Source organism: Peromyscus leucopus, chromosome 3 (genome assembly GCF_004664715.2).
Source record: "Peromyscus leucopus breed LL Stock chromosome 3, UCI_PerLeu_2.1, whole genome shotgun sequence".
NCBI classification, from domain to species: Eukaryota; Metazoa; Chordata; class Mammalia; order Rodentia; family Cricetidae; genus Peromyscus; species Peromyscus leucopus.
This window is the reverse complement of record NC_051065.1, coordinates 82896674-82909616: the sequence shown is the minus strand read 5'-3', so window position 1 is coordinate 82909616 and position 12943 is coordinate 82896674. Positions and strand designations below refer to the sequence as shown.

General features: G+C 41.5%; 1 protein-coding gene across 1 annotated transcript in view; it reads right to left on the bottom strand.

Moving 5' to 3' along the window:
- The window catches only part of Prdm5 (PR/SET domain 5), a 178413-nt gene extending 165685 nt beyond the window's left edge, over nt 1–12728 (bottom strand). Inside the window, 1 exon segment of the mRNA XM_028880762.2 lies at nt 12543–12728. Coding sequence (XP_028736595.1) covers nt 12543–12635 — 93 coding nt within the window. The 5' untranslated portion in view covers nt 12636–12728.
- Nucleotides 12729–12943: the final 215 nt, after the last annotated feature.

Sequence of the window (12943 nt, the reverse complement as noted above, 5' to 3'; positions counted from 1 at the left end):
ATAGAACATTTGGCTTTAGATGTAGTCTGCTCTCTCTGCAACTGCTCTCACTCTGAACAGAACCCTCAGTCAAGGCTCTACGGAACGTCCCACTCTTCTGCAGCCTGTATTCACTGCTGTCTCCACTATACAAACAGCATTTCCTTAAAACTGATTTTTCAGTCACTAACCACTTCCTGTGGAGTCTAACTTAAGTAGAAGCCTTTCCAACATCTGAGGCTTTAAATCAGGTTGAAAGCTTATTTACAAAAGAAAAATCAAGGGCACAAAACACACAGATGTAATTGTTTTTCCTTTGAGTTAAATCCCATGAAATTGCCAACATTGGACCATTTTCAACCTACAAAAAAAGACCATTTTCATACGACTCATCACAAGTGAATTATGCAAATGTGTATCATTATTGTAAACATTTACAGTTAATAATTAATGATATGAAAGGGATTCCCATATTTCAAGCAGTCATCTTAAAGCCTTCAAAACATTTTTAACAAACTTGGTCATCATTGGTTTTAGTTTTCAAATTAGAAGGCCTACAGATCTCATTTAGAGCAGAAATGCTATTGATCTACCATTTTCTTTCCTTTGTTTTTTCCAGTCTTAGAGACAAAACTCGGAAAATCTTAAGTTCTGGTGCCAGGAGAGTTGATGTCTGAGCTGGATCCCCACCAGTTCTATTTTCTTGTTGTTCAGCTGTTCCTACATGACCATCATCACCTTCAGTGCAAGATGTCGTCTTTGTGAAACACTCCCTAAAATTCCTTGCTTCTAGCTATCTTACAGCTCCTTCCCTTGACTACTTCCATCCTGGGCAGCACTGTGAATATGAGATAACTGGAGGGAGGTAGGAGCTGAACTGGAAGGGGCAGAGTCAAGTGTAAGGAGCCTCCAGTACTACTGTGCTGGCTAGTTTTAGGTCAACTTGACACAAGCGATAGAACTCTGAGAAGAAACCACAATTCAAAAAATGCCTTCATATGGTTGGGCTGCAAACAAGCCTGTAGGGCATTTTCTTAATTAGTAATTGATGGGGAAGGGCCCAGCCCATTGTGGGTGGGGTCACCCCTGGGCTGATGGTCCTAGGTTCCCTAAGAAAGCACACTGAGCCAGCTTAGCAAGCAAGACAGCAAGCAACATTCTTGTATGGCCTCTCCATCAGCTCCTGCCTTCAGGTTTCTGCCCTGTTAGGAGTTCCTGTCCTGCCTTCCTTCATTGATGGATTAAGATGTGGAAGTGTAAGCCAAGTATTTCCTCCCCAACTTGCTTTTGGTCATGGTGTTTTATCACAGCCATAGTAACCCCAACTAAGATACTATTAAAGACTGCTGCACCACAGTGGGAGCAATAAGCTTTAATATCTGCTGTAGTTTAAGAAAAGCATGTAACTCAAATGTGTATGTGGAATTTTTGGCAAGGAATGCTGAGTTTTCAAAGCTGTATAGGTCATATAAAATGTGATCCCAGAACAGATTCTTGTGGTGGTATTGTGTATTCTAATAAATTTATCTGGGGTCAGAGAACAGACAGCCACTAGATACAAAGGCTAGAAAATGGTGGCACTCACACCTTTAATCCTAGCATTCCAGAGATAGAAATCCCTCTGGATCTCTGTGAGTTCAAGGCCACATTGGAAATAGCCAAGCATGGTGACTCACGCCTTTAATCCAGAAAGCCAGCCTTTAATCCAGGAGTGGTGTAGAAAACAAAAAGATATATAAGGCGTGAGGACCAGAAACTAGAGGCATTTGGCTGGTTAAGATTTTGGCTGGTTAAGCATTCAGGCTTTTGAGCAGTAATTCAGCTGAGACCCATTCCGGATGAGGTCTCAGAGGCCTCCAGTCTGAAGAAACAAGACCAGCTGAGGAACTGGTGAGGTGAGATAGCTGTGGTTTGTTCTGTCTCTCTGATCTATCAGCATGGACCCCAATAACTGGCCTCGGGTTTGATTTTATTAATAAGAACTTTTAAGATTCCTGCTACAGATTCTAGATAAACACACCAAACTGGGGGTGTCAAACTCCCCTCTGAGGCTGATCACATACTTAGGCTATAATGGCTTTTTTTCATTCAGAGTTGTTCCTAACCAAGTACATAATGGATCCCTCCCTCAATTTATGAACCAACAGTGACTTTTATTTTTAAAAGATTTATTTTATATGTATAATATTTTGGTTGTGTGTATGTATGTACACTACATGCATGCTTGGTGCCTGCAAGTTCAGGAAGGAGTGTCAGATATCCTGGATCTGGAATTAGAAGGTTGTAAGCCACCATGTACTGGGACCTACCTGAACCTGATCCTCTCCAAGAGCAGACAGCGACTTTAACCACCTATGCATCTCTGTAGTGACTTTTAGTAAGTATAGTGGCAAAACTTGGTCCACATTCTCTGACTTCCAGTATTATTAGGAAGGGGTTGAAAGCCAAGGTTTCCTGCTGCCTCTTTTGGAATTGTAGGGGTCACCACAGGTGAGGCCTCACAACGTGTGGATTCTAGGCCTTGACCTACTGTTAATTAGCAATGATAATGTGTCCCAAACAGTTGAGCCTCACTTTCTTCTTCCACTAAATAGGGACTTGGAATAGCTGATTCTTCCAGCTCTACAGTTCTGCTAAAGAGCCTCCTCCAGCCAAATTTAGAATAATTTGGAAACAAAAGTGATCAAAAAGATAAATAAAACACACACAAACTATGGTTTTAAGAAAATGAAAGAAAATAATTTATCCACCATAATGAGAGAACAATTTATTAAAATTAGTCAAGGGAAGGCATCCAGAATATTGTCCTGCATCTTCAATAATAGCCCTCATCAGGATCATTAGAGCAGCAATGAATACCATCCCAGACACATCAGAGAAGAGAAAAAGTCAGTCGCATGCCCCTTGCTGTACTATAAAATGAAGTAAACCAGAATACAATTAGTCAGATTCTCTAGAAGAGTAGAACAGATAAAATAAAATGTGTGTGGGTGTGTGTGGGTGTGTGTGCGCATGCGCGCATATGAATATAAAAATTTATTTGAATATATATTATATATAAAGAGAATATATATATATATATTCATATGTATGTATGTATGACTTACAGGCTATGGTCCACTCAGTCCAACAATGGCTGTCTACCAACAGAAGTCCAAGAATCCAATAGTTTTTCAGTCCACAAGGCTGGATGCTCAGCTGGTCTTAAGTGTACACTAGAATCCCAAAGTAGAAAGCTCTGTTGCCAGGGAAGGAATGGATTTGCAAGTGAGAAAGAAGACAAGCAGACACAGAGCAAAAATGTCCTTCTTTCATGGATGTCCTTTATATAGGCTGCCACCATAAGGTGTGGACCAGATTAGAGATGGATCCTCCCACCTCACTGTTTTAATTAAGAAAACTCTCTCATGGTACCCAGCCCCTTGGGTTTAGTTCATTTCAGATGAAGTCAGTTGAAAACCAATAATAGCCATCACATAGTGTTACTACATGGTGTATTCATGACAAAAACTATTTACAGAATTTCCAAGTTAAAGGAAATAGCAACAATAAACTAGTTAAATTCTGGGAAAGTAACCAGATAAATCCAGATGTAGGATACTCTGCAAACAGGCCCCATCTCCTTTGAAAGCCACTGTTACAGAGGGGGTGCCTGTTAAAGGGTTTTGACAGATATAACCATCATAGTATTGAAGCAGGCACTGAGAAGCTGTTTTTGCTAAAAAGTACTGTTCCTCTCTTGGGTTTACAAGATAACTAAAACCATAAAGAAAGCCCAGCTTCTCTGTCCCTTTGGCAAACAGCACAGAGGGAAATTATTATTCTTAACCTTTGTCTCAACTCACCTTCGACTCCAGGAAGAGGAAAACCTGTGTCGGGGTGATGTGGCACCCTCAGGGATTAACACATAAACAAGGTAACAATCTATCAGCCCACCTTGCAGGACAGACTAGACCTAGAGCATAACAATTTTGGGACCCCACCTCACTGAGATGGTGCCATTATGCATGCTTCCTGCCCTCAGCTTAAACCTAGACCCCATGACAGCACCCTGAGACAGACTTGGGTCATTTACACCCCCTTATTCCTTCCTCTTTCTAATGTGGCCAATTTTCTCTCTTTTCTTTTTTCCATTATGCCTCTGTAATTTCATGTATTGTGGGTAGTGGGCCAAGCCCAGCTTTTTGGAGTTGGAACCTAGGCTTTTCATCCTAAAAAAAAAAAAAAAAAAAATTAGAGGCAACTGGAGTAAAGTGACTATGGGCTGGTGTCAAAAGACACTGGGAAATTACTGTTTTGTCAAACATTAAAATAATATTTGAAGCACTGTGTGTTATTTAGTTCACAAGTAAACACATGTGGAGAAGACATAAATTATGACTTCAGAACAAATCTGAAGTTGAAGCATGTGTATTTGAAATAATGATAGTTTTTTCACAGGGGTTTAGCATCTCCTTTAGAACATGATTATGTCTCACTGTTACAGTACTGTGCAGGAATATGCTTTTATAATACAATTAGGACTTCACCAGTACATTAAATGTGTTCTAAATGTGTTTCTAAAGAGTTCCATGGGAAGATCACCCAGCCTTCTTTCCTAGATGTGAATGTTAAAGCAGAGTTTAACTGTTCCCCATATCATTCACTTTACTATTATAACTTTGGTCTTGTTATGAATATTATTACTGTAACCAGGTAAAAAACTATATTTACCTGGACAAGAGAACTAATGACCTAAGTGAAGACATCATGTGGGACTAACTCAGAAGTCCTTAATTGAACTGAAGTCAACTACAAAGTATATCCGATGCCTCTGTCACTCTCTATTTCTCCCCATCTAGAATCTAGGCATGTCTACTATTCACAGTTGCTATGCAGGTGTCAGGGGAAGAAATGCAATGGTACCCATAACTCTTCATTCTGCAATGTAAATGTGTCACATAAAATACACGTGGAAGAAGCAGTACAGAGTTGTGAGGAAGGAACGGTGGAGGCAATGTATACAGGATGATAGATACAAACATAGACAGACAGACATGGACATAGGCATAAATAGAATCATAATATAACAGAAAGCAGCGTATTTCCTTTCCATTCCACTTCCTTTCAGACTTGATTTTCTCAGCAAAACAACTGCTATTAGCATCTGGGAGCAACTGTGGAACAGTGAGGACTGAAGTCGGAAAGAACCAGAATGAGGCTAACAGGCAAGAAGAGAGGTAGTGCAAAGGGCCAGTCACTGAAAACTAGAGAGTTGTGTGGAGAGCTCCGAAGTCAGACATGGGGAAGGCATCTGCCCTTGAGTGCAGAAAAGTGCATGGAGGCCAGAGAGTTGATTGATGGGACCTAATAGCCTACTGCCACCTGCAGCATTGACTAGGCCACAAAAGCGGCCTAAACGAACAGGGTCCACCTGACAGAGGGAGTGAGATCAAAGTGAAAAAATGAGACCCAACTCATGGAGTTAAAAAAAGAAAGACAAGCAAACTAACTCCTCTGGCAGATGGAATCCTCAGTCGCAGGAACGCTACGGGGTGGAGATGCAGCTAGTGAGAGAGGGCCTATTTCATATGCACAAAGTCTTGCCCCCATTCTAGCACAGCAAACAAGAAAACTAATTATAGTAAATAAAAAGAGAATACAAGAATTTTCTAATGGAACTCAGAGGCATTGAAATACAGCAACTCAAAAGATTTATTTAATAAAAACTTACTTGAATGAATACTTGTTTGTAGTGTAGGTGCATGGATGTATGCACATTCCCACGTGTGAGTGTACCTGTGTAAGAGCACACATAAGTTTGTGTGCATGTCTGTGAAGGCCAGAGGTTGACAATAGGTGTCTTTCTCAATTGTTTACCATTTTATTTAGTGAAGGTCTCTTGGGGAACACAGAGCTCACCAACCTGTCTAGTCCTGCTACCTGCTCGCTCCATGGATCCCCTTTCCCCGATCTCCCCAACTCCGGATGGCAGGTGAACTGCAAAGGCCCCCAGCTCTTTTTTGTTGGTCCCAAATATCTGAATTCCATTCTTCTAGCACTTTTCCCACTTAGTCATCTCCTCATCACCATTAATGAAAACTTTTAATAATTAAAAAACATAATTTCACAATTGGATATTTTTAGAAAATGTATTGAAACATAGGAAGAAACGGGAATCAAATTAAAGACATATCTCAAAGGAAACCAAAGAGAGGTAAAAATGAGATTTCTGGAGAACAGTTCAAGGACAGCTCCAATCTATATAGTTCAGAGGATATTTAAAAAGTAGGTTGAAAGGCAGTAATTGGGAAGATGGTTTCTAAAGCTGAAGATAAATCTGCCTCTGTAGATGAAATGGCCTCATTCATTCTCATGCCAAGTGATGTCAGAGGCACTGCCAAGCTAAGTGATCTCAGAGACACTCGCTCTTGTATCCTAACATCAGAGTCACCTCCATGCTAGGTGATGTGAGATACCCCCATGCTAGGTGACATCAGAGACATTCAATTTGTATTAGGTGACCTTGGAGGCACTCACTTCTCTGTTCAATGACATCAGAGTCACCCCCATGCTAAGCGGACATCAGAATCACTTACCCTTTTGCTAGGTGACATGAGAGTAACTGACTCCTGTGCAAGGTGGCATCAGAGCCCAGGCAAACTCTAATAAACTCTCTAAACTTTAGAGATAAATCAAGAGACCTGACAAGATTTCCAGCTCAATTAGAATGTTATCTGTAAAACCTAAAGCATCAAACAATATAAACAATCAAATGGGACCTTGAGAAAATGTTCAGTAAATGTAAAAACAAACAAACAAAAAACCTCTGAAAGTCGTTTAAACAGTTCAAGGTGTAAGGAGAGCAATTTTCATACACAGATTCAAAGGGAATATTGCACACATGGTTTAATAAGAAAACCTTCAAGAAGTCCATTAACTAAAATGAACTAGGATAAAGACTCTAGAACTTAGAAATGGATTACAGTTGAATGCTGTAATCAGAGACTAACACCTTCTAATAACAGAGGAAGATGGTGGCACTAGAGTAATGCATCCAGTAGTGGCCTGGTTCATGAAGTTTCAGAGGACACATTATTAACAACTTGACTGGAGGGCATTCCTGGTATTTTAGTAAAGAATATGAATGCTTTCTGCCAATGCCCTAAAAACTTGCCCAGGGCTAAATTCGAAGGGACGGATTTCTTTGGTGGAAGGCATTTTAAGACAGTATGAAAATGAGTCGGTGTCATGGTTATTACTGGTCATGCTTATGCAAGTCTACAGTGAAAAAGAGCAAATAGGGAAGAAGGATACCAAATACAGTTTAGAGAGAAAAATAGCACCAGGAAGATTAATGATGCCCCAAAGGCATGTGCCGGAAAAGAGACTGTGATTGATAAAAGAGATTAGGACCATTAAGGAGAGACCTGCTCTGCACTAGAACAAAGGGAAAAATGGCCTCGGGGCAAGACCCCATCCAATGAGTCTCTAATTAGTGAAAGGAAAAAACCTAAGAGGTTGCTGATTCCCAGAAAGCACTGCTTCAACATACAAAAGCTACTGAAAAGGTAAGGTTTAAATCGGCCAAAGTCCATCCCAAATAGGCAATCAAACATGGCATTGTTACCTATGGGGGAATGGCCTTGAAGACACAAAAAATGCAAAAGTGAAGAATCAGGAATTCTACTTTTGCTCTGGACTTCGGACTAGCTTGTTCCCTTGGCCAGAAAGTTCTAGTCCTGGAAATATATTTCGCTGGTTTCCTGCCATCCTTCAAAACATTGCTCACTTTAATGGAAATTAACTAGGCAACCTAATTTATAACATTCTTCACCAGCCAACCACACCCAGCCCTACTCCTACTGTTTTTTTCTATAGCACTTATCATGTTCTAATACAGTATATGATTTAACTACTAGATAATGCAAGCTCCACAAGAGCCAGAACATCCATTTTCTTTACTATTCTAGCCAACTGTCTAGTACAGATCTTGGCCAATAGTGTGACTAAAGTGTTTGAATGACTGTGTGTAAATAGGAAATAAACAAATAGTATGGTACAACTGCAATATGGAATGTATTCAATCACCATAAAAGAGTTGTTCACAGTAGCCAAGATATGGCATCAGTCTGGGTACCCATAAACAGATACACAGATGAAAATGTGGCATATTAATTAATTAGTTATATACACATGCACACACAATGGTGTTTCACTCAGCCACACACATTGAAATTACACAATCTGTAGGCAAATCAATGGAAGTGGAAACCATCATGCTGCATGAACCAAGCCAAGACAGAAGATGAGTATCACATGTTTTTTTCTCATATGCCAAATCTAGATTTAAATATATATATATATACTAAGACATCAAAGCAGAGGCAGATTTATTTAGGAAAATGAAGAAGATCAGTGAGGGATGATGGGGGACCAGAGAGGACAAAGAAAGTGAGTGAGGTCAAAGTATATGTCATCCACGCATGAAAATACCACAATGAAACCCATTATTTTACACAATTAACATGGCCTAGTAAAAAAGATCACTGGTAAAATAACTATAATAACAAGAGCCAAAGTAGATAAATAAGAGAAATTATCTACAGGCTACTGCTACATGAGAGATATTCAGGACTGCACATATTCCCTTCTTATTTTTTGTAAAATAATATTTATGTTTGAGTATATTTGAATCTGCATTTGTGAGCTTAATATTTTACGATTACAGGGAAAACACCTCTTTAATAGAAACAGTACAAGTTGACTATTCCTAATCTGGTCTCTATGAAAAAGCCAAAAGTGTTGTATATTCCAGATTTGAGGGAAGGATATTATATAGCTGTAGATACACAGACAGAAAGGTATATAAATATGTGGAGATGAAACCCAAGTCTAAACAGAGAATTTATATTCTCTTTACTTAACACATTGTCTGAAATTACACAAAAGGTAATTTCATACTATCATTAGTATGCCTGGCTACATGTAGTGTGTTCCATTTCTGGTATCATATAGACTCAAAATGCTCCAATTCTGGAATGTTCCAAATTTTACATTAGAAATGCCCAACTTGTCTGTGGAAGGACCTGAGTTCACATTCTGATGAACCATGTGAGTGTGGATAGAGCTTTCCTTAGCATCAGTTCTGTTGCCTATGAAGCAAGGTTTTGCTGCATGGCCTAAGAAAGAACCGAGAAAAGCATCCTTGACTGCCATCTCTGTCATTCACCTCTGTCTCCTGTAACAAGCATAGTTCCTTGCAACAGCTTCATAAATGCTTCATTAGTTAAACTATATTAAATTATAAACAAAACATTTAATTGTCAGTAGCTGCCATCATCTCAAAAGCCAAACACAAAGTTTAGGAAAACGGTTTAAGTGGATCTATGATCTACATTTAAAAATCTATAAGAAGAGTGAGAAACACAGGCCTTGACGGCTCCCCATGGTGAGACCTGACTGTATAAACAGGGAGACAGTGTCACTGCAGTGATTCTGTTTCCAGATTAGTGAGTTACCATCAGCCACCAGAAAATGAAATAAGCATCTACTGCCAGAGTTTCAGCCCTAGGATAAAAACCCATTGGTCCTAAAGGGGTCACCTTCTAAACTTCTTAGCAAAACACATTATTATACAAAATCTAGTCTTCCTGTATGAATGCGGTAATCTTTCTTCTGCTAGCTTTTCTTTTCTCTTTTGAAGTTGTTTGTTTGTTTGGTTGGTTGGTTGGTTTTTATTTTGATCCTTTATTTTCTTCTAAACTGTACACTTTCAACTTTACTTTCTAAGTTTTCATTCTAATTTTTATAATCTGGACATTAAACTTATTTTCATTAATATATTTTCATCAGAAATAAGTGTCTGACTTCATCTGAAAGACAGGGAGTTCACGATACTTTGGGAAGAATGGAAACCTGAGAGGCAGCTATAAACCTCTGGGCCTCTAGTGTGCTCACCTTTACCATGATAATGTACTGACTAGAGCACCTATGAGGTTCTTTAAAACATCATTATTAGGAACCTATTAGAATCTACTCTTCCCTACTCTTGCTCCAAAACACATTTTCTCTTCCCCTTGTTAAAGGAACACACCCAGGCTTTAATGCATAAATGTTAAGCAATCAAGAACCAATGCTACCAGCAAACAAAGTAAAACACTGAGCAGTAAGTACATTTGCAGGGGGTGTATCATGACAAACCAGGACATGATGAACTGCCACTCCAACTAGTTGTTATGAAGGAAGGAAATGCTTCACAAAGAGGTAAGTCTAGAGAAGCAAGGGGTCCCTTTGGAAAGGGAATCCCAAATAAACCTGTGGAATGTACAAATAGGGCATTTCTTGGAAGATTCCCCAAGCCTATTTTGGACTCTAATCTCTGAACTTTAATTAATTTATCTATTTATTTATTGGTTTTTTGAGACAGGGTTTCTGTGTTTTGGTTCCTATCCTGGATCTCGCTCTGTAGACCAGGCTGGCCTTGAACTCACAGAGATCTGCCTGGCTCTGCCTCCTGAGTGCTGAGATTAAAGGCATGTGCCACCACCACCCGGCTAATCTCTGAACTTTAAATCCACAGATAACTTGAATTTCAATTACATTGTGAAACAGAAGTATTATACAAGCACACCCGCTATAAAAGTATGATATAACATCTGTAATGGTCAACGCACGCTCTAAAGTGGTAAATCCCAAAGTCTGTTTAGAAAAACATTTTCAATGAGGTTCTTAACACAGCTCCAATCACAGCTATTATTTTCTTAGACCTCTTGAAATACAGTCAGATAAGTCTTACATGGGTGACTTGGAAAAAAGATTTGAGACATGGTGAAATGGGTAGGACGTGTAGAACATTCAGCTTGATCTTACAGCTCAGCTAAAATCTGCTGTGTGGCTTCAGTTTTTAGTGGAGGAAAAAGCCAAAGTCGACTAACAGGCATCCGTGAAGCCAGCCATGACCATGTGACTGAATATCTTGGAATAACAACTCTGTCCAAAGTAGTCTATATTATTGTAAGCAGTGTTCTGCATGGTCAGCATGGTAGACGTAATCTGGGTTAAAAAAAAAAAAAAAAAAAAAATCCGTGTTTCCTGTTAAAGTTCCATTAGCAGCATAAGATGAGTGAGTGCCTACCCATGCAGCGATATCATGACTCCAGATACTTCATCCCGCCCCAAGCAGTGTTCCCAACACCATCACAGGAAAACATCAAAAGAAAATGCACAGCCCAATGACTAAAAAAGGCTCATGTGACAATTCCTACTTTTGAACAAAATGGTTGGTGTCCTAATATTCATGAGCACAAAACAGTTCTTAATTATACCTTTGCCAGAAACTTTTAAGAAAAGTCTATTGGGGAGTTTTTCATGCTGGAAGACTAAAACAGAAGTAGAATGTCAGTGGTACAAGGGAGTCATTTGAGGGTTGGCTGTATTTATTTGGCTTTGAAAGACTGTTGATTTTAACATTTGGTCGTTTGGCAACATCTATCCAATTCATTACTAAATTAAACGAAGTATCAACTCCTGTGTTTTGTTTGTTTACATTTGAAAATCCTCCCACATAGCCACCGATAAAATGTTAATATGTGGGGTGTTTTTGGTGTTGTTTTTTTTTTTTTTTCCATTTGGGCTATGGAACTTTGTGGGTTATGTTGTGAACCCAGCACTGTCTTTACTCAGCATCAGGGGCTGAAACTGGGGTCTCAAGAGCCAACCTCTGAACCTCTGTTTTCCAAATATCAAAGCAAAGCCTGGCAGCGGGGAGAAGCTGGTGAAGGTGTCAGGGGCAGGGCTTAGAAAGCATGCTGTTCTATAACAGAATGTTCTAAAAAGAACATACACTCTATTCAGAAACCATGGGCTTGAGGCCTAATTCTAAATTAACTCAGCAGGATGTCTAACTTTAGAACTCCTCCGCTTACCTGTTAAATGAGAACTAAGAGTTGGCTCCAGAGAGTGTTGAGCTGGTAAAGTTCAATGAGATATATGGACAAAGTACCAGGCATGGGCCCTGCTCGGTGAACCTTGGCTCTGCTTACTCTGGATGCTTCTGCCCGGCCTGCCCTGGTTGGTTTCACATCTGCTAGCCCACCATAGCTCAGGCCACCATGTTCTAAGGCTGTAACTTAAGGTTTGGAGTGCTCTGCTATCCTGCCTTCTACATCTCTGCAACATCTGTAGTGCGTCATCACCCAGACAGGGCAACCTGCGCTTGCCCTGATCGCACGCCTGTTGCAGTTCTGGAAGATGATCCAACGCCAGAATATAATTCAAAAGCGCAAAGAAAATAGGCCGAAGATCCAGATCATCACCCCAGGGGAGGCAGTGCGAAAAGCCTCCTCTCCGAGGCTCCAGGGCCTGCACTGCACGGGGCTCATCTGCACATGAAGTGAAGGGTCTGACCACCGCGACTGTTCTGAAGGCAGAGGCCGCCTGGCGCGGGCTCCGGGGAAACGGCGGCCCACGCGAGCCTCTCGCCCCCGCGGCGGCGGTGGGCAGCCAGGACGGCCGCTCCCTGCAGGCCCGCTCTCCCCGCAGGCCCTGGGACGTGGCGCGGCCTGCGCGGGCCGCTCACCCACCTTGCGCACGCGGCGGGCCGTGTAGAGCCCCATCCCGTCCTGGACCCGGGACGACTTCAGGGCGAACCTGTCTGGTACGTACATGCCCAGCATCCTCCGCCGCTCGGCCGCGCGCCCCGGGCGCCGCACGTGGAGATGGGGTGCGGGCCAGGGGCGGCCGGGAGGAGGAAATGAGCTCTGCTCCCAGAATCCCCACCTCCCTGCTCGGCTCCCCGCCGCCCGGCCCCTCCTCGGCCGGCCGGGGCAGGCGCGGCCGGAGCGGCGGGGCGCCCGGGACACCGGGACACGCTGATTGGCCCAAAGTTGGCGGTGGCCGCTGGGAGCCCCAAACCGCAGGCCCCCCGAGCCTCCCGCCCTGAGGATGAGCCTGTGGCCACACCAGCCCTCCTCACCATCTCTGC